At 41.6% G+C, this 21956-nt stretch overlaps 1 protein-coding gene across 2 annotated transcripts in view; it reads right to left on the bottom strand.

The window, feature by feature from the left end:
- Positions 1-21956, bottom strand: part of phf24 (PHD finger protein 24) — a 48341-nt gene that overhangs the window by 13564 nt on the left and 12821 nt on the right. For both annotated transcript variants that reach the window (XM_049603517.1, XM_049603518.1), the window contains exons 2-6: positions 17593-18020; positions 14223-14408; positions 7494-7572; positions 5090-5292; positions 1289-1455 (exon numbers count right to left, since the gene is read on the bottom strand). In XM_049603517.1, the coding sequence (XP_049459474.1) occupies positions 1289-1455; positions 5090-5292; positions 7494-7572; positions 14223-14408; positions 17593-18018 (1061 nt within the window). In that variant the 5' untranslated portion in view covers positions 18019-18020. The remainder of the gene's footprint in view (positions 1-1288; positions 1456-5089; positions 5293-7493; positions 7573-14222; positions 14409-17592; positions 18021-21956) is intronic.

Genomic DNA, 21956 nt, shown 5'->3' on the forward strand with positions numbered 1-21956 from the left:
CCAGCAATGTTAGAGCGTAAAACTCATCACCTACCTCAACAGCCAATCAGCTTGTAGTGAAGTCCGCTGGTCAAGTCAAAATGACCGCAGACGGCATGTGCGCTTGCTGCAGCAGGTGCTCTGTCCCCGCCGAGCCCTCTGTTTCCGTCCTCACAGTGTGCCAGTGTCGAATGGTGGGTTGCTGCTGCTGCTGCTGCTCATTGTATGTGCTTATCCCCCCCTCACCCACACATTCTCATTGGCTGATTAACTGGAGCTGTTATATGATTGTGGCATATTTATTATGAATAATGTGATGCTTGTTTTGTTTCTGTGTTTCATATTTTAAGAAGCTACAAATTATATTCAGCCACAAAACAAGTCTGAAAAGCTGGAAGTCAGAACAGAAGTACAGAGAGTTGTTGCATAGAGATGATACACCATCTCATCTTGTTGCAGAATGGCGCATTGCAAGTTTGTTTCAACTCGTCGCCAATCTTTGGTCTGAACTGGATTTAAGAAATCTAGGTTAATTTCCAGGCAGGGTCAGTGTCGTCTGGCATTGATTTTGATTCTGGCTCTGGTGTTTTAAACTTCTATGGTTGTTTAAGCTGCTAGATGGAACATCCATTGTAGTGCTACAATCAAAAGAAGGTACAGCTTTCCCATGAGTGGATGTGGCTTCGGCGCATTCAGCAGACATGCCCCCAGCGTCTCAGAGCAGAAGTTGTAGCTTTAAGAAAGAATAATATACGATGTGATTGATGCTAGTAAGCCGAATCTTGGTTAATGTGATCCCAAGTTGTATGAGATATGGTGGCAAAAAATATCAGTATCTATTCAAAGTTCTGAGTTCTGTTACATTGGCAGCCCAGATTAAAACACTAAAGTTTTCTGTTGTCCAGCACTTAAGTCTCAACTGATTTTACTGTACGATATATTGGGTAAATAAAGATGTGTGTCATCTGCAAAGCAATCGAAATGGACACTGTTACTGCGGATTATGTCAACCAGGGGAGGAATCTGTAATGAGGAAAGAACACAGCTTGTTATCCTGCTTCCAGTCTTCTTTCTGACTGTCTCTACTCCCTAAGCAGCCAAACCCTTTTTCCCTCTGCCAGCTGCAGTTTGCATACAGATGAGATCCTGACTCCCCAAACTCCTGCCAGAGTTGTATATAGATGTGTGCCTTTTATCTCAGTCTAGACATGGAATTCTTTCATTTTTACAACATATTCAAACAAATTTTCCAGGTTTGATTTCTCTAACTACTGTTGGGATTCACTGACCCCCTTTTTGGCATGCTCACCTCACATTGCACGACTGCGAGTCTTTGTTGAGCTTGTGGAACCAGGACTGCTGGGCCTGGCGGCACTCCGCTCTCGTGATCACGCCGTCTTCATCCAGGTCCAGACCCAGGAACACTGATCGTGCTTTGTTTCTCTCCTTGGCAGTCAAGAGACGCACCATAGAGTTCTAGGAAAAAAATAAAATCCGAACAGTGTTTGAGATTAGGTGGCCTAGATCTACTCATTAATTTCCTTCCTCTTTTTTGCTTTTGACTGCTGTAATTTAGGGGCCTGGAAAAAATGTATTCTAGGGTCGATTTCTTTGGCCTCAATCATTCTCAATCACATTAGCACTCTCTGACATAATCTGCTAGGGCTGTTTTACCCCAGAGTCACACACAGTCCACAAATTTAATCTCCCAAGGCAAAACAAAGCATAATATTGAAGCTGTTGTGAAGCAACAATAAAAATGAGTAATTCAGGAGGGTGAAGGCAAGCCAACACTTTAGTAGAAATTGCCCCTGCGCCCCGCTATCAAACTAACCTCAACATAAAGTGGTGTTTGACCTGTGGATCTTCATTCACTACAAGTCTGATTAGATAGTATTTAGGCTGACCGGAGAAAGGTATGTCTTTGCCAGACACGCCGACTATGCTTGAAGATTACAATTGCTGATCTGCCCCGCAGTAAAGGAAAGAATGTAAGCACAATTACATCAGGTTATGCCATGGCCACAGAAAATTCTAGACTCTGAATTCTTGGAGGGTGTGGGATCATTTTCACTTTGAGAGAAAGTGCAACAGAAGGGACAGCCTGTGTGTGTGTGTGTGTGTGTGTGTGTGTGTGTGTGTGTGTGTGTGTGTGTGTGTGTGTGTGAGAGAGAGAGAGAGAAAAAGAAAGAGTAAGTGCTACATAATGTTATCTCCGCTGGAAAGATGCATTAATGATAATGTTTGGCCAGATGAAGGGCTATTCTCCTTTGTTAGAGGTTGAGTATGGTCACAACTTGAGAGCGTCTTTGTTTCCTAAACTCCTTGTTCAGCCTTGTGAACCCCTTCCTGTTTAGCTTGATGATGCCTAGCAACACGAACGTTAGATATCCTGGAGCTCAGGAACTGTGTTTCATCATGTTTAAAACAGAAAAGCCAGATTCAGTCTGGCTGTATAAGCAAACAAATAAATTATTTAGTTGATTACATATGGCATCTGTTAGGCCCAATTCCAATCCGATCCCTTACAGACTCACTGACTTAAAGGCGCGTTCATGTGAAGTGCGTGAGTGTGTGAGGGCTGTCCCACTGTCAAATCTTCAAGTCAGTGAGTCAGTGAGTGAGCCCTTTATGCACCCTTACCGTAGGTCCACATCGATGCGGACTTACGGTAAGGAAATTACCCACAGTTCATAGTGTTGTGTGACGTCATATACAGGAGTTGCCCTCGGAAAACCGGAAGTGTTATAAAAAAAAACTGAAAACACGGTCGGTAGATATGCAAACGGTAACGTTATGGAAGGAGAGCGAAAAAACAGATAGATAAACAATGAAACATTAAATTAACAAGGATTTAAGATGGTACATAAACACACATGAAGTCAGAGGAATACCAGTGGTTATATTCCACACACAAAGAATATATCTATCTATCTATCTATCTATCTATCTATCTCTCTATCTATCTATCTAGATAGATAGAGAGATAGAGATATATATATAGAATATATGTTGACAATAACCGATAAACGATCACGCCAAGAGCCGCCAATGTTAACAACATTTTGTAGAGAGGGGGATAAGTGCTGTCCCATTCCTATTTGTAGCATCCGGAGCCCTTTCAGACTCTCACACTCAATCACTTACAGCTGACGTCAGTTAAGTCAGTGAGGGTTCAGGGCTTGAGTCTTTAGGGGCCGGATTGGAATTGGGCCATAGAGAGTGATATAAGCAGGATAATATCCTCCAAGTTTGTATGTTAGATGTTTGTAATTGGTGATGCTTGGCGCCAGATGGTTCTTAATCTCCTCAAGGTCCCCAAATTTCTTCCTAGTTTACTTCAGTATTGCTGTACAACACCAGTGAGGAGGAAATGTCAATATGGTCCAGAGCTCCAGGCACAGGTCCACCTCAGATACTGGGACCCATCCCTATCATTAGGACCCATGGTGGAAAATCACATTATCATGTGTGAAGTTGGAAAATCACATGTATTTACCACACTTACTTTCCAATAAAAAAGATTACACGCCACAGGGCATGCTTATTAATGAGTAAAGTAACCTACTGAATGTATACTTAATAAATTGTATCAACGCAATGCCACTGTACAATTCATTCATTTATTTTCTGTAAGGGGTCCTGGGGGGCTGGAGCCTATCCCAGCTGATATTGCACGAGAAGCGGGGTACACCCTGGACAGGTCACCAGACTATCACAGGGCTGACACATAGAGACAGACAACCATTCACACTCACATTCACACCTACGGGCAATTTAGAGTCACCAATTAACCTGCATGTCTTTGGACTGTGGGAGGAAGCTGGAGTACCCCAGAAAAAAAACACCACGCTGACATGGGGAGAACATGCAAACAAGCACAGAAGGGCTCCCTCACCCTTGGGTTTGAACCAGGAACTCTCTTGCTGTGAGGTGACAATGCTAGCCACTGCACCACAGTGCTGCCCAAAGGTAAACAATATAACCTAATATTTCTTTTTAACCTTATAAAGTTCGGGGGCGTCGGTGGCTTAGTGGTAGAGCAGGCGCCCCTTGTACAAGGCTGTTGCCGCAGCAGCCCGGGTTCAACTCCAGCCTGTGGCCCTTTGCTGCATGTCACTCCCCTTCTCTCTCCCCCTTTCACTCTTGTCTGTCCTATACATTAAAGACTAAAAAAAAGCCCAAAAAATATCTTAAAAAAAAAAAAAACCTTATAAAGTTCGGTAGCACAACGTTAAGCAGCAAATATCTAGTACCAAAGAGTATAACATCATTTAAGAATTAAAGGTAGTTTGCTAATGACATTAGCATAGCTAGCTAATGTAACCAACCTCATGAAGTTACTTGCGGCTTAGCATTACATTACCAGCTTAACTAGTTACAGTTATATCAGAATATTAGGTTGTGTAGTTTACCTTGGTGTTATTGGTGGAGGGGGTGTGGCTTTTTCAAACTGATAAATGTATGCTATTGTATCCTGATTATTGCCTCTGAGACTTCCCCCTCCAAGCAGCAGGGTCCAACAGAGGAGGTGAGCCCAAGCCTGGAGCTCCAAATCTAGACCCTTCGTAGAACTTTGAGGATTGTCAGAGTCTTAGGGCTGCTGTGAAACTACGCCTACTTAGGGCAACACAAAGATTTATCTTGGGTGCATCAAAGACATTCATAGGACAGGTCATTGTGATTTGGTAGTCAGGCTTCTGCTCCTCAGAGTTGATCTCATCTAATTAGTAGCACCAGCTGACTGATTCATCACACCTGGTAGGAATCTGTCTGTATCTATATCTGTTCTGTGAAGCACTGAAGATAGTCAAGGACTGAAATATTTGCTGTTTCTATTCACTATTTTTATTAGTATTCTTTGCACTTTGAGCACCCTTCTTTTTGTGCACAGATGTTCTAAATATTTTTTTCTGCACTGATCTCAGCCTGTGAAACTTTTTTGTGGCCGTCCAGCCCAGTTGCATTGGTGTGCATGTATCTCCTCTGCCGTCCTTTCTAGGATTTTCAGAGTGCTATTGGGTGCTGTAGCATGTTCAGAGAGTGCATAGGCTCCTTTAGAAAAATGTCTTGAGTATATTTAACCCATGTCCTGATTCTAATACTTCACCTCTGTGCGAAACTTCCTCAACACTGCCAGAGACTCAAAGTAAAGGAAGTCGGACCATTCAATGTGACCCTTCTTCTCAGGATCCAGCGCCGCAAACTGGGCCAGGACTTCCTCCTCTTGCTCATCAGTCAGGTCCTTATCAAACTGTTGCTTGGATGCAAAGTGGCGGTACTGCAGCAGCTCGTCTGACACCAGGCATGACTCTACAGCGACAAGGAACAATTCATCACATCAGACCTAATTAGTCACAGAGCAGTCTTCCAGATGTAATTATCTTATTGTGAGTCATTCGCTACAAAGGCAAGACCAACCTCTTACTGTTTGCCCTCCATTCCAAGCTGCGGAATAATACCACACATTTGCTAGTAGACAGTAGTGAGGGCAAATAACATAATAACTCTGACTGAGCAATAAAGTAAATAAAGAAATAAAGGGAACAGAGTGTGCAGTATGAAAATAATTCTTTCACAAACCTGTTTTTTTTAAAGACATGCGGTACGGTGTGGTCTGGATTATACAGAGAACAAGGAGAGTACTCTTCTTGAAGAGGGTAACCAGGCTCTGACGCTTTCATCTTGTATTTTATTCGTGTGGTTTTTTTGGTGTGTTTAATGCTCCTGTCATTTGTGTGCAACACTATCAGGCACTAGAAAGAGGCAATACTGGGATCTGTCTTCAGATTACAGCAGGTTGAGACTGACACTGACACAATGGAGTTGTTGTTGGACACTGACCCTTTTTTTTTTTTTTTCTAAGGAAACTTAGGCTAATTAGGCCTTTGGGAATACACACCAGCCACTTTATTAGGTACACCTTGCTAGTGGCTGCTTGGACCCCATTTTGCCTTCTGAGCTACCTTAATTCTTAGTGGCATGGATTAGGTAGAGGCTGTGGTGTTTAAACCATGCTCAGTTGGTACTAAGAAAATCTCCCCCACACCATTACACCACCAGCAGCAGCCTGAACCATTGATACAAGGCAGGATGGATCCATGACGCCAAATTCTGACCCTACCATCTGAATGTGGCAGCAGAAATCCAGACTCATCAGACCAGGCAATGTTTTTCCAATCTTCTATTGTCCAGTTTTGGTGAGCCTGTGTGAACTGTAGCCTCAGTTTCCTGTTGTTAGCTGACAGGAGTGGCACCTGGTGTGGTCTTCTGCTGCTGTAGCCCATCTGCTTCAAGGTTGGACAAGGTGTTGTTGCTTCAGAGATGGTCTTCTGCAGACCTTGGTTGTGACCAATGGTTATTTGACTTCCTGTTGCCTTTCTATCATCTTGAACCAGTCTGGCCATTCTCCTCTGACCTCTGGCATCAACAAGGCATTTTGGCTCACTGGATATTTTCTCTTTTTGGGACCATCCTCTGTAAACCCTAGAGATGGTTGTGTGTGAAAGTCCCAGTTGATCAGCAGTTTCTGAAATAATCGTCTGGCTCCAACAACCATGCCACATTCTGATGCTCAATTTGAACTTCAGCAGGTCGTCTTGACCATGTTTACATCCCTAAATGGATTGAGCTGCTGCCACATGTTTGGCTGATTAGCTATTTGCATTAATGAGCAGTTGAACAGGTGTACCTAATAAAGTGGCCGTTGAGTGTATAAAAACAAGACTAAGTAATTTGTGATAGTTGAGCAGGTCTGTGTTTGAATCCCGCACAAATCTGCTATGTCTCTAATTTGTCAAGTAAAAACCACCACTGTTTCACCATGTTACCAAACACTGAAGACGTGATGATTTTAGTCCCATGCGAATCAGCATCTTGGAGATTTAGGGTCTTATTAGATTTTTTTGTTTTCCTTGCGCCTCTTTTCTGCCTCTTGCCCAGTTTGAGAATTATGGAGTCTGCATTGGCAACCACAAATGAAAGTTTTGACAGCATTTTGGGCGCTGGAGGCTTATCTTGCTACACAGCATGGAGACCCATTTGCAGAAAGAGCAAGCTCAAATCCATCAGAGGAGCGAAATCTCCAAAGATGATGAGATGGACAACGTGTGACAATGTGTGGCGGAATCAGTTCTGTTTGTTTGACCCACATTTTTTTTTTTAAAAAAAAGGAGGTCAGCATTACACATCATGGCTCGTGTTGCTGTGTTGGGTAGTGGAGTTTCAAATCACTGTGCTCATCATATCACATAGTCAGTAAATTTGAGTGCAGACTTTTGTTCAGCAGTGCATGAAACACAGATGTGGAGTGTAATTTCTAACTCTCATGGAGTCCCCTGGTGATACTAGCATGGTGATACCCATGCAAATGGGGATTCACAGTCTACAGCCAACACTGCCATCCCTAACAATATAATAAACACTCCCCAACTGCTAAATATGTAATGAAACAGCAAACATCACCACCTCCTGCCACACTTTACCAATTTTCTAACCATGATACAACGACTCACCTGGGATGATTTTGCACTGCTTGAAGGTCTCCATGAGGCTGTACATCTCTTCCTCTGTTAGGAGCAGATTCAGATTATCCTGCAGCACAGGGTTGAGACGAGGGCAGAGAATTACACTTCATAAAAAAAAGGGGGGGGGGTGCTCACATAATTTCTTTCATAGTGAAGTGGTAGCCTACATTACTTGACGTTTAATAAGCGAGCGTGGTCTAATTACATGGACTTAGCTCCCGATGGGTCTCCTGCAATTAGCCACAAGCATACTAAGTATTGGATTGTGAATCCATTTCAGCAACTTCTCCGTTTCCCGTGTGATTAACGATGATGTGCTGTTATATCTCCTTTCATAATTGTATCATTAGTGAAAGACGGACAGAAAGAAAAGAGAGATTTCTGGTTCATTTCAATTTAGACACTTACTGTAAGTGTGGAGTGTCATGAGGTTTGATGGTTCGCAAACTTTCATAAGGTGAAAGGAAACTTCACATTGCAAAAACATGTTATAAGCTTTGCTAATACAGAGTATTATGAGTTTTTCATCCTTATTTAATGGCAAAGGGCAGACTTTAATTAATTTAACGTGACCGTCTCCTTACTTAAAATACACAAAATGAAGATTTTAATTGCTGCATATCAAAATTCGTAGCTTAAAAAATAACAAATAGGGCATTTAATCAGTGTCATGGAAGATAAACATGATGAAAGATGTCCGTGATATATAGGCTAAATTTCTTCCCACACAGCAGCAAATCCACAGGCAAGAAAAATCACTCATTTGAATATGTATATTTGTACATTAATTGTACATTATTTATCGCATAAGTGGCATGATGAAGCTTTAATGGTCCCTCCGTGATTACTGAGGTTAGTCAATTCCAGTTTGTTTACATGGGCCTTAATCACCATTACAATCTGTCAGGGCTTCATAAAATCCACATAATGAAATCTAAATGAAAAAAGCACAACCGCCCACCCCTTAAAAAATAAACGAACAAACACCCTCAAGATTAGCAAATAAATGCAAAATAAAAAGGGATATGTAATAACAGGGGAGTGGATAAAAAGCAGATATGTCAGTGTCAACCAACAGTTATTAGAAATGACAATAAACACTGGAATTTCCCTCTGAGTATGAAATAAATTAGACAGGAAGTTCAGATACATCTTGCCTCACCCACATGCTGCCCCTTGCTGAACTCCCTCATCCATCCCCAGCCTTTTCTATGCCGACAAGTTTGATTTCCCCACAAACACTGCCTCATTATATGAGCCACTGGGTGCAAAACAAGCGTGCCAACAAGCTGCGTAACGTCTTCCTGTATTTCTTCAACCTGTCATTGGGATCACAGTAACTGCCATCACCTTGCTGCCCCACTGTCTGCAGCATTTACACATCAGAGTCCGTGTGCATCTAATTATCCATATATTTATTTGCCCTGAATACTGTCCAGTACTTTCTGTTGTTATCTGGGTGCTGCAAGTGGGTGGTAATATTTCAATACATGCAGGAATCTAAATCATATAAAGAAACTCACTTACTCAATGTCCCTGTGCTTCTGCCATGCATTTATTACTTTCTGAAGTTGATTATTCAGGCTTAACCTACACATATCCGCCCCTAATGGCCATTCCAAAGTCATGAAACACTGAACCAGATTAATAGACTCACGTCCTGTCTGCAAAAAAAAAAGTGTAGGGGCGCAGTCTGGGGCACGGTGTCCTTGTTAAAGGTTTGATATATATCATTTCAGCAGAGTGGAACTATTACTATAAAGTGCCTAAGCTGACCGAGAGCTATGACCACGGAGCAGCTGACAGAGGACCATTGTTGTCACATCGAAAAAGCCTTCATGCTGTCTTCCACATTCTCTAGTGACTGCTCTCTACAGTTTTTCGACAGTCACCAAAGCCATTCAAAAGCCCAACACAGATGCAGTTCAGTTGCCAGAGGAAAATGTTGGCATTGTACGGTTCTGCAAACCTCAGATACATCACATTTGTACATTTTCTACATCATATATCAACATTTCTAAAGCGACATAATTCTAATTACATGCTGTTTTTTCATCAGGGAGTGGAAGGCATGATGAATGCCGTGACACTGAGGCAAGATGGCTGCCAAGCTGCAGATGACTGTTTAAGACCAACAAACAACAAATCTGGTAGTATTTTAGCGAGGGTATTTCCAGTGGTGATTGTGCCACCAAGAGAAGGTGTTTTGTAGCAAGACATCAGTGATATTCCAGCAGTGACTGTGCGTCCAAAAGTGGATGTTTTTAGCAAAACATCAGTGGCATTTCTAGCCCTGATTGTACCACCAAAAAGTGAGGGTTTTTTGGGGAGATATTGGCAACATTTCCAGCAGCAATTGAGCCACCTGAAGTGAATATTTTTTTAGCAAGGCATTAGTCACATTTCCAGCAGTGATTGTGCCACTAAAAGTGGGAGTTTTTTTATTGAGATATCTGCAGCATTTCTAGCAGCAATTGTTTTTGCAAGGCACCAGCAGCATTTCCAGCAGCGATTGTGCCAACAAACGGGTATTTTACGACAAAAAAAAGATCTTTTCCTGACAGTAATTAAGTTGTTTTTTGTGGCTAAACATGACCAAGCATAAACCACAGCATTGCTGAAACATGAAGCAACATCAAGATTCAACATTTCGGATACATAATAATTTACATATGTTTGCAGAAATGTACAGCACCAAGATTTATTCTGGAGGTTGGGTTGAAATACAGCATGAGAAGCAAAGATGTAGTACCACAGTGTATCATCCAATTAAATGTTCATAGCTGTCATTATTGTAGGCAATGTATCCTATTTATAATACTATTAAAACAAGTGTGTGTTTCCCATCACTCATGCACAGTATGTTACATTGAAGCTGCTGCAGATCACTTTGAGCCACTGGTTGATTCTACCTTCAGTTCCAGTTTAGCTTCCAGTGCCTGCGTGAAATTAAACGTCATGTTTGTCTTTTACGCACTTCAGGTGATAATTTGACCTGTCCAACCATATAGGTATAATTTTCCTTAGTCATGTGGGAGGTGTTAAATATTGCATCATACTCCAAACATTGTGCTATATCCATCTTATCTCTTTTATTTCTTATCTGTCTACTTTTTTATTTACTACAGGAATTCATAAAGCACCCATTTATCTGCATGTGTCTGTCACTCTAAAAAGTGAGATGAGAATCAATAAGGAACAAAACAGACTGATTATGCCGTCATCAGGAAACTGCTTCCTCTGTTTGTCCTGTGCCAGACGCTGTTTCTGTGCATCTCTAATCTGCAACATCATTACGTTCATCAAGCGTTACCCCTGGTAACACTGACTGTCTGCAAAACAAGGAAACTTGCCATCCGCTATGGATGTTATAATTATATTGTTATGTCTGTCTGATGACATTTTCATCCAAACTTATATTAACGTCATATTCCAAAATGAGTAACCTTAAGAGAGATTTAAGGGTTTATGCAACACTCACTGACAGCATCTGGAAAATGGACACAAAAGGCCCCTGGGGGGGGGGGTATAATAATAACAACATATTCTAATCTTACTCTGGCAGCTTGCATAAATAGTTATTTAAGTCTGTCCTGTTCAAAAAAATGACAGCTTTGATTGTGTCTTCAAAGAGCTTTAAATAACCCACATTTAGGCTCAGTGCTGGAGCAGGAAGTTAAAAAAAATCTCCTTACTGATCTAAAAGCTGCAGGAATCAGTATTTCTGTGTGAACAATGAATCAGGTGACTGTGTGAGGTGACATATGCCACTCGTAGACACATATAACCCAGAATATGTCATAAAATAAGAGAATTATCATCCAATCATGCAGCTCTCCTCGTGTCTATGGAGCCTGTGAGTAACTTTTTGCTTTCTGTTTTGCAAACTTTGCTCTTATTAACCTTATTTTCAACATATTCTTGTGAAAAAGTGAAGCTTCCTAGAAATATATTGAAGCTAAAGAGTCAGAGATGTGTCTCAGGTGTTGCTGGAGACAAACAGGAGCTGAAAAGAGAGTGAATACTGGACTTATATTCATTATTATTGACACCAGGACTCATAATGAGTGCTCATTTTGCTGCATGTCATTTACAGATCCAGCATGTCTGCTAAATTATGAACGCTTTGACTGAAGCATGACCCCAGGATTTTACCTCAGCAGCTAGCAGCAAGCATCAAAAAGAAGTCAGCGCTATAGAGAGGGGTCACTCGTGTTCATGAACTCTTTCTCTGTCTGATTGGCTTCTATTGAGCCATACATGCAGCAGCCTGCTTTGAAGGCTGACTGTAAATTCACTTTCAAGGAAACCCAGTCCATCTGCCAGCAGCAGTCTACCAGTGTATGTGTGAAATTAAATGTCAGATGCAATGGAAGGAGGGGGGATTTGTAACAGCTGACTGACATGTGCTAACAAAAAAAGCTGGTTTCCTTAGCTAAGAGGACTAGAATTTGCAATTTGAATAAAACATTTCTCTCCGTCCCTCATTGAATTGTCTACTTCCGCCCCCATTCCACGCACACCGGAGGAGCCAGCTAAAGAAAGGGGACCTTTCAGTGTCCTTTCTCTGATTGTGTGAAAACACCCCCCCTTAAAGCACAACTTTGGCAAGTGATTTTGCTTCTCAGGGCTGGCAAAAGACAGCGAAGCCCCCTCTCCACTCTGAAGGGTCCTCTAGCAAAAGCACTCTTCAACTGTTTATGCTTGAATTAGTACAGATTGCATCATGCCTCTCCACGATCACCAGAGAGTCATCAGTTTTGGCATAGGCCTTGAATTCCTGATGAGAAGTCGGGCATTTGTTTTATTGCTGCAAAAAACAGTGAAAACTCTCCCAGAATGTTGCCTCATTGTATTTGACCTCTCGTTGAGTTCATTTCTAGGGCTGATCTGCATACCATTTTTTGGGCTGCAGAGATTTGGTAGTAATCAACTGTGAATATTCCATGCAGAAGTTCAGAAACAGCATACTAGCTCCAAGAAGTTTAAGTTTTGAGATTTATACTTATAAGATTCTGTGTTTCTGTGAAGGTTAGACACAGTGCTTAGCTTGAGCTAAGATAGCAGCAGTGGCTAACATCTGACACTAGTCGGGTTTCCATTACAGTTTTGCGCAAAATAAATGCGGTATTTCTAAAGTTTCGACAAAGTACAAGGTGTTTCCATTACAAGGTGTTTTGCGTATGAGCCATAATTCTCGTAAAACCTTGTCCCGCGAGACTCCACTTTGTTTGCGGAAGTAAGATGGACAAAGGCAAAGTCCTTATGTGTGGCAGCGACCACGGATAAAGGATTTCTGGGAGAAGATCGTGAACGAGGAATTCACCAATGTCATGTCCGATTACGAATATTTGCGAAAAAAGTGTTTCTATTACACTTTTGCGATATACTTCTATATTGACACGTCTGAAAACCACCTCATGAGAGCGTAAAAGCTTTTTCTCGATATTGAGAGTTTTTTCAAAACGTAGGTGTTTCCATTACCAGTTTTTTATTGCAATATTTAGGTTTTGCACATTTCTAGAGTTAATGGAAACGCACTTATTGAGCCGTCAAATGGTCCTAACAAACTCACTGACACTAAAAGTGTATTAACAAGATGTAGCAAAAGAAAATGTAAGGCCACAAGTGTTGATTTTGCTTGCTGCCAAGACAACTGCCGTGCTAAAAGTACTCAGCTGTAGCCAGTTAATGTTGCTAACTCACAGTCATTGAGGCCTCAAGGAAACAGAGCCATCGTTAACGACATTAGCTACACATGTGCATTTCCTGCTATGTCTGCTGAGACAAAATGGCTGTTGCATGAGTAATATACTCTCTGCATGTCAGGGTCTGTACATTTACACACTTAACACCCTTTAAAGCTCTGAATCAGGATGTCCAGGATTGCAGGCTGTGACGACTGCCTTTATGAGTGAGTGTAAAGCCATGTTTAAATGTCATGATCAAAGTCGTATAATGGTATATTTACTTTCCCTGACTTTCCTCGAGTTCAATGGTTTAAGATAAGAGCCCCGTGAGGACTTCAGGAACATGCAAAGTTGCAGTTTATCTTATCTGATTGTGCTCCTGTAGAAACAAGATAAGCTTGTGATTATGCTGCGTGTATTTGGTATCACAAATATCGCCTTTTAGTTTCATTTATGGAAAATAATCACAGTTTTAGTTGCAATATTGGTCAAGAAAAATCCAAATGCTACATTTAGGGCATTTAAGAATATAGCGTGTAGCATGTGCTGTTCATGATGCCAAATGGAATCACTCATAGATGTATTTATACAAAGTAACACGGTTAAGTAAAAGGGTTTGCTGCTGATCTTCAGTACACATGGCCATGATTGCTCCCAGCAAGGTAGCTGCCTCACTGTCTTGAGCAAAATTAAGAAACTGAGAAAAACACAGGCTCTGCTGGTGCCAGCTTTTCCCGCCAGTACACCGTCCACACCCATTGGCACCCCCCATGTAAGTAAGTAAACCCTCAGTTTTTGTCGTACTACTGCCTCTGGTTCTGCATTCGAGTCCTGTCTGGTTCACGACAGGCTGAGGTTTGCTGAAATAATCCTCCAGAATTTCCTTTATAACTCACATTCCAGTGGAACAAATTTAAATGCTGAAAGCAACATGTATTTTTTAGTACACGCTCATGCATCTGCACTTATAAGAACTGCGTGTTTGCTGTCCAGCAAGTGACGTTAGCAGTGAGCCGTGCATACTTACACAATAGTAGCAGCTCCAGCCAGTAACAGTGTGGGCCGTATCTCTCATCTCCTGCAAGGCCTCAGCACGCAGGTAGCCCAGCTCCCTCAGGCAGCCGTCGTGGAACACCCGAGTGCAGATCCTGCAGGGGTACAGGTCGTCGGCTGTCCACACCTCACACACGTCGCACATCTCGTCGCTCGTTGGCTGGAAACAGAGTCGGAGCGTGTCACTTACATAAGGATTTTTTTTTGCTGCAAATGTGTTCAGTCATCTTACAAACACACACAAGCACACTGCTTCGTCTCATGTCCATTAAAGCTCTGTATAACAGGTCAGGAGGAAAGATGAGGCACCAGTCCATCCACAGTAGGAGTGTTGTCTGATGGTGGAACGGGTTGTGTATAATGCATCAGTCGTATGTGTTGTGTTATTTGCTTGCAGTAGACAGCACTGCCTTTGATATGAAAATGATATCTGTGCCCTTATCAAACATGTATTCATTTCTCTCCAACTTCTCCGTAGACGTCGACTCCATTTACAGCCAGGATACACTCGGCTGTCAAGCCAGGGAAAATGACTGCTGAATGCTTGACTGGTTAACCACACAAAGATATTGTCAGTATCCATACTTGCTCTTTTTTTTATCTCTATTTCAGTGTCTTGGACCCAGCTTCAGGGCTGGAGATCTCAAAGTTATGGCCTACTTCTTGTGACCTGATGACTCCATTTACATCAACAAGCTTCCTGTGTCATAGACCCAGTCAAAATGAGGATCTAGGGTGCCACGAGGGACTATAACTGATGGAGAAGGTCATTCATCAACTTCTAAGATGCAGTCATTCATCTAAAAACAATTAAAGTGGCCCTACGGGCTTCAATTTTCATTATGCCACACATCTGCATTGGGTGTAATAAACAGCATACTGTCTTGAGCTGTACTGACAGAAAGGTCATGGGGTCAAAAACATCCAGAGGGTTCATCCCCTTGGGTGCATGATTGCTCTAAGCAACTTCCCTTCCTGTTCCCTCCCTGTCTGTTGAAATGTGAGGCATCTTATATGCACAGCTGACATTTTGGCCTGAGGGTAGTGACAGAGTATAGCCGGCTGCATGTCAAAAGTAGAAAGGATTCAGACTCTTAGACGCATCAATGCACTCAGAACAGTTATAGCTTCCTTTGATTTTGATGTCTTGCACATAGACAGGGGATTTTAAAGTTCAAACAACAACAAATTAAAGACCAAACAAAAAAGAGACACCAATGGATTCACTAGTAAAAAGAAGACATGGGCTACATATAAATAAAATAACTCACTATAATAAAATAAGACACCTCAACACAGAATAATGTAAGGATTTCGGGTTTTGTTTGCCTTTGCTGTTGCTGATTTTAGTGTTGACAATTTCAACATCATCTAAAGTACAACTGAGTGTCATCTTCACAACACTGAAAAGTGACACCATGTTTGTGGATGTTGTGGGGAAAGACACACATACAAAGAGAATGAAACTGGTCCCAGAATTAAACCCTGAGGTACACCACACTTAACATAAGAAAAAGTTGCTAATGGAGATACAGATCTTTAAATGTGACAGATACAAGGTAAAACGATTTACTGCCATACCAGATAAACCAGGCTATTCTAATGCAACATTCATATGTACACCTATGACAGGTAATGCACCAGAATTCATATATAACCCATGTGATCATAAGCCAGTAACTTTTACATAACCCATGTAGTCGTGAAGGCTGAGATTACATGACGAATGTGCTAACAGGAGTAAAAAGGAAGAGTGAAAGTTTGTGTCAGGACACAGGTTGGGGTGGTGGTTGGGTCATGTCCCATGGGAAACCAAATGAAGTTTGAGTTATTTTAAGGTACATTGTTAAGTCAGTTTGGTTCATAACATGACAACACCCAACCATTTTTCTTTTCCTTTACCTAACCAATGGAAGTGTATGGTGCTAAATCTAACCTAAATAAAGTTATGTACTAACATAAAGTACGTAACCTGATAATGTCCAACCATGATTCCTTTCCTGTACCTAACCTACATAACTGGACGTTCCTAAACCTAACCTACATAACTTTATTTTGCTAAACTTAACCTACTTACACTACGTTATTTATGTAACTTAACATTAAGTACTTAACGCGACAATGCCCACCTACAATTCTTTCCTTAATGTAACCAACATAAGTGTACGTTCTTAAATCTAACTTATGTTATTTTACTTTCCTAAACTCCCCCACGTAATTTTATTTTACTAAACCTAACCTACGTACCTTTACTTTCCGAAACCTAACTTAACTTTACATTAGTACGTAACTGTGTGTAAAGTATGTAACCTGATGATGCCCAAGCATGATTCCTTTCCCACACCTAACCTTTGTAACTGTACGTTAGTGCGTAACGTGATGAAACTCAACCATGATTATTTCCTTAAACCTAACCTGCTGGTACGTAACATTACTTTCCTAAACCTAACCTATTTATCTTTGAAAAAAGTTATTTGCTAATGTTAAGTACGTAAGCTGACAATGCCCAACCATGATTCCTTTCCTATACCTAACCTATGTTACTGGACATTCCTAAACGTAACCTACATAACCATGTATGAGGATACGTTAAATAAACCCACCCATCAGCAGCATTAACCTGCCAAAACCATCCCATGATACTGCTTTGTGTTCGAGATACCATTTGTGTTCAGTTTCAGCCTTTAAAAAATCCCAAGTACATATCTATTATTATTGCGAGGTAGACGCTTTTATTTCTGTACCTCTTGTTAAAGTGCAGCAGTACAGTAAGTTGCCAGGCAATGTTTACTCTTTGCAAAATAGAAAACCTGATTGTGTCAGCGCCCCTGTGAACTCCATCCCCTGTTAGTCAGCGTCGCCCTGGATATGGTCACCTCTCTGAGCCAGCCAGCCCGCCCACAAGATGCTCGCTGTGAAGAGCCCTCACGCACAACAACAACACATCTCGCAACTAGTGTGGAAATAAAAGGCCTTGCAGAAAGGGAAAAAAAATAAATCAAGCTAATACTTTCTCACCTTCAACAAGGGTGTTTAGATAAAGTTTAAAAGTCCCTTTACAGCCTGACTGAACTGCTTTATCATAATGCCTAACGTCAGGGAGGAAAAGAGATAATATGCTGCTGTTGCCATGGAGATCCTTTGACATCTTGCAGACATCTCTTTAATCCCAGGACTTGGGGATTTATAATGTGTGTTTTGTCAGAGTAAAAGGTGTATGTATATGTATGTATGTATGTATGTATGGATGGATGGATATAGATAGACAGATAGCTTTACATCACACCCTGGCCATGACTTAAGATCAATAGCCGCTGCTCCATATTCAGGCCAACAGTTAATACCTGCTCTTTCTTTTTCAGCTCCACATCTACAGGCTGGTCATCATCGGCTTCCCTTTTGGGCCGCACAAAAGCAGGCGGCGTCAGCTGATGGCTCTTGTCAAGATCCTCAGGCTCCACTCCTTTCCCATCCCGTAACCTCGACCAAGCCTCCTGATTGACCTTACACTCATCCCTCGTCGAACCCGAGGCCTGCTGGGAGGTCGACGGACCGGCGCTGTTGTCTGTTTCATCTTGCTCTGTCTCCTCTGCGTTCTTCTCGTCATTGTTGGTTGAAGGTTTGGCCGAGCCTTGGCCTTCCTCCGTTTCTCCCTCTGCCTGTTTGGGTGGGGCAGGACGGTCCTTAATGCCCGCCTGGAAGGCTGAGACGACAGCGTTGCATTTCTGCACCTTCTCTACCTGCTGCTTTTTTGACATGAGCACTCCCATGGCTGCAGACAGATGGAGAGAGAAAGAGACAAAGAATAGTTACACATTTATGCCTCATTCACAGCAGTACAGTTATTATCTGAGATTAAAGCCCCTAAAAACTTCATTTCAAATCAAGCATTTCAGTTTATTGTTAAATATTCATGACCAAATGGGCAACAATTAAAGTTGAATGTCTAGTGTGTGGGATTTAGGGGCATCCAGCAGTGAGGCTGCAGAATGCAACCAGTAGAAACTTCTCCCGTGTGCCAAGTGTGATGTAGAACAATGGGGCCCAATGTGAAAATGTGATAATACAAATGGCCCTATCTAGAGCCAGTGTTTGGTTTGTCCATTCTGGGCTACTGTAGAAACAACATGCCGGACTCCATAGAAGAGGACCCCCTCCATATGTCGATATAAACGGCTCTTTCTTAGCACGATTCTTATTTGTTAAGGTGATTATATTCCATTTCTGCCAGTGAATCCACCCTTACTCCCACACACTGGGTCTTCAAAGTAAACATCAAACATCCCTGAGTATCATTCATTGAGATAAACTCTCAAAAAGTCAGCAAGTCTGCGTCATCAGGACTCTGCGGGTGTTGTTTGTTTAGAATTGATTGCCAGAGCTGTGCACATAAGAATACAAGCCCACAATTGTCATCAGATGGTGATTCAAATATTGCTAGATCGTGATTGGTGCATGGAAGTATGTGACCTTTTCCTGACTGAGCTCCACCCACTTAAACGTAAGAGGAGCAGAGCGAAAGAAAGGACACAAATACATACATTGTCTCTCTTAGTGAAAAGGTTTTCAGGGCCTTAAACTAACCTTGTTCTCAAGACCAGTACACATTGCCATAGCTACAGTACATGTCAGTGAATATACAGCAATGTACTAGTGGTACCTCCCATCAAAAACAATTGTACTAGACCAGATAAACCATTTCAAGAATGAATACCCTGAAAGGAAGAGCTGTTAGACGTACAAAGCATGGATGATAAATCAGCCGAAGAACTCTCTGGTGCAATCACGTTTTTGTTGTAAAAGAATGCAATAAGGACAAGGTAAGAATTTACTGCAGTCGTACAGATGAGATTATCAACCAATGAAAATATTTACTTGCTTTGCACGTTGCATTTTCGAGTGACAGTGTCTTTTCTCTGTCTGTACTTGCTGAACAGCTCGCTCCCTTTCAAATCTCCCAAATCTCTTTCCATCAGCAACAATGTCCCTGAACTCCTCTCCTTATTACTAATAAACCCTGCCCATCTGCTCCCGCTCCCACATTTCTGTGACTCACTGCTAGTATTTCACTCTTCAGTACACATGAAAATGTGGATATTGACTGAGATTAGTTTTTTGCCTGCATGATTCAAGTGACAAATAGAAAGGTGTAAACCAAGAAAGTAGGTCCCTCATCTTACAGTGCACTGAAACAACACTACATTGCATATCTTTATATGCAGCCGGTTTGAGATTTCAATTCCCAAACAGGGCCCCTGCAATGGCAGTGGATGTTTGCAAAAACATTAGCAAGCGTGGCTGTGTTGCCTTGAAACATACCATTAAGAGTAAGGGATACTGTACATATTGATGCAGAGATCTATACTTTGGCCTAATGTGTCTGCGGCTCCCCACAACTCATGTGTAGGATGACATGCATCTTAACGCCAATAAATACCTGCTCATCAGAGTTCTGCGAAACACTGCCAAACAAAAATCATTCCAGTTTCCGAAGGTTTGGAAGGTCATGTCTCCCCATCATCATGTCTCAAACTGCAGCACACACACAGAGCATGTAAATAACATAGCTACTGGTGATCAGTTTATGTTATGGGTGGGAACCACCAGAGGATCCATGATACAATATTATCACGATACTTAAGTCATGATACAACATATTGCGATATATCACAATTTATTACCTTTTTTTTCAACTGTAAATTAAGTCCCCAGAGGAAAACTTTGTCATTATTAGTTTCATCTATATTTCAATTTGTCCATCTCACTTCAGCCATTTTTTGCATCAACAAAGTGTATCTAGCGAGCATGGTCTCACTCCGAAATCGTCGAAATTCAGTGCTTGGGCAGTGACTTGGGGCGCCAGAAACCAACAAAAAAAGCTATCCTTTAATGTCAGCATGATACATGGGCAATTGCCGGTATAGTTTAACAGCACTTGGTGGTGGGACACCCAGCGGCAAAAGGATGAAAGTTAAGGCAGCGAAAGTCTGAGTGGTGGATGGGTCCAACAAACACCACCAATGACCTTTACCCGAGAGAGCGGTGTTGGCGCCCCATAAGATTCTAAAGCCAAACCCTGCTCTTTTTTCCTTAACCTCACCATTGTTTTATTGCCTAAACCTAATCACTTCCTTTTGTTGCCTGAACCTAACCGTGTTTTTGTTGCAAAAACCAAAACCATGTGTTTTTGTTGCCTAAACCCAACTGTGTTTGTTGCTGAAGGAAAAAAACGTCAAGTCATGGTGCTGTACTGACGTAGTGCATTTATTGTGAACGACATTGTATGTAAACATTAAATTTCATGCAAAAATGGAAGTGTATTTTGAAAGAAGAGATCCTGACATGGTGTTCCCAGAACGTCCACAACCAACGCACCCAGGGTACCTTGCACATTGCATGTCGACGTGGAAAGTCCATGACCAAAATGTCACTATGTGACGATATGGTATTGCCAAACCAAAATATTGCGATATTTTGCTGTATCGATTTTTTTCCCCCACCCCTAGTTTATATCGTACAAAGTTGGTCAGCTGTGTCTTCCAGAAACAATGTCCTAAATACTTTTTGGAAGAGCTCACTGTGAAGAGATGTTGAAAACTGATGAGCATCAACAGATTTTCAGTCAATTCTTATACACATGCTTTCTTTCCCCAGCAATGTTTCACATTTATGAATGCACAAGGGATCTTTGATTTTATGCTGAGCAATATGTTTTCCATCCAGTTTTCCTCCAACCTAATTGCCTAAATTCATCAGGGATTCATGCACATGTGACCTTCCAACCAAAAGTCATCCTCATCAACCTGTGGGCCAGCAAGAAACATCACCTGCTGTCTGATTGGTTAATTAGCTTCCATAATTATGTCAGAAGGCCACATTTTGCTTTCTGTTCAGGGATTTCCAATAAAGTTAACCTGAAATATGTGCACCTTTTTTAATGGTCCCTCAGTGGAAAACAGTGCTCATACACCGCATCAATCTCCTCAACTTGCTGAGTTCAGCCAGCCATCGATATCTGACATTGCTTCTTCTCAATTCCGACTGCTCACCAAATGAAATGAGTCGAGATAAGATAGGATAAGATAAGATCGACTTTATTGATCCCCAAGGACAGAATTAACTTCGCCCTCTCTGCAGGTTCTCAGTGAGTTTCTGCTGGTTATTACAACGAACGCCTTTAGACTGCTAAGGATTTGGCTGAAACCCAAAGACTACTTTGTTTTCACAGAGTTACTGCTCTGGTTTGATTTTGTCAATTAAAGAGTAAGGTCTATGAATTCACAGCATTAAAATGCAATAAGCTATTTATTATGATACTTAATGATGGCGTGACTCTTTTCTTTTGTCATGCTGGAATCTGCAAAAACTGCAGACCCCTGCTTTTGTTAGGAACTCTGTCCCAAATACTTTCAAGTGATTGCATATTTACTCAACATATCAAGATGCCGTATACTGTTCAGTAAAGTAAAAAAAAAAAATGTAGAAGCTGTCTTAGTTCTCACTTCCACTTAAGTGAGACACAACCATGAATTCCATTATTGAAAAAAGGCGCCTGTTTTGGATTCAAGTTGATTACATGGTACTTATGGGACATGTGTCTTTGCTCTCAAATGCAATCCCATCCATCCACGCTCCACATAAGTGCTTGAGTGAAATTCAATCGCATTTATCTGAGGTGAAATGGGAGTCATTCCGTCTCTCTTCCTCC

Source organism: Epinephelus fuscoguttatus, linkage group LG18 (assembly GCF_011397635.1).
Source record: "Epinephelus fuscoguttatus linkage group LG18, E.fuscoguttatus.final_Chr_v1".
NCBI classification, from domain to species: Eukaryota; Metazoa; Chordata; class Actinopteri; order Perciformes; family Serranidae; genus Epinephelus; species Epinephelus fuscoguttatus.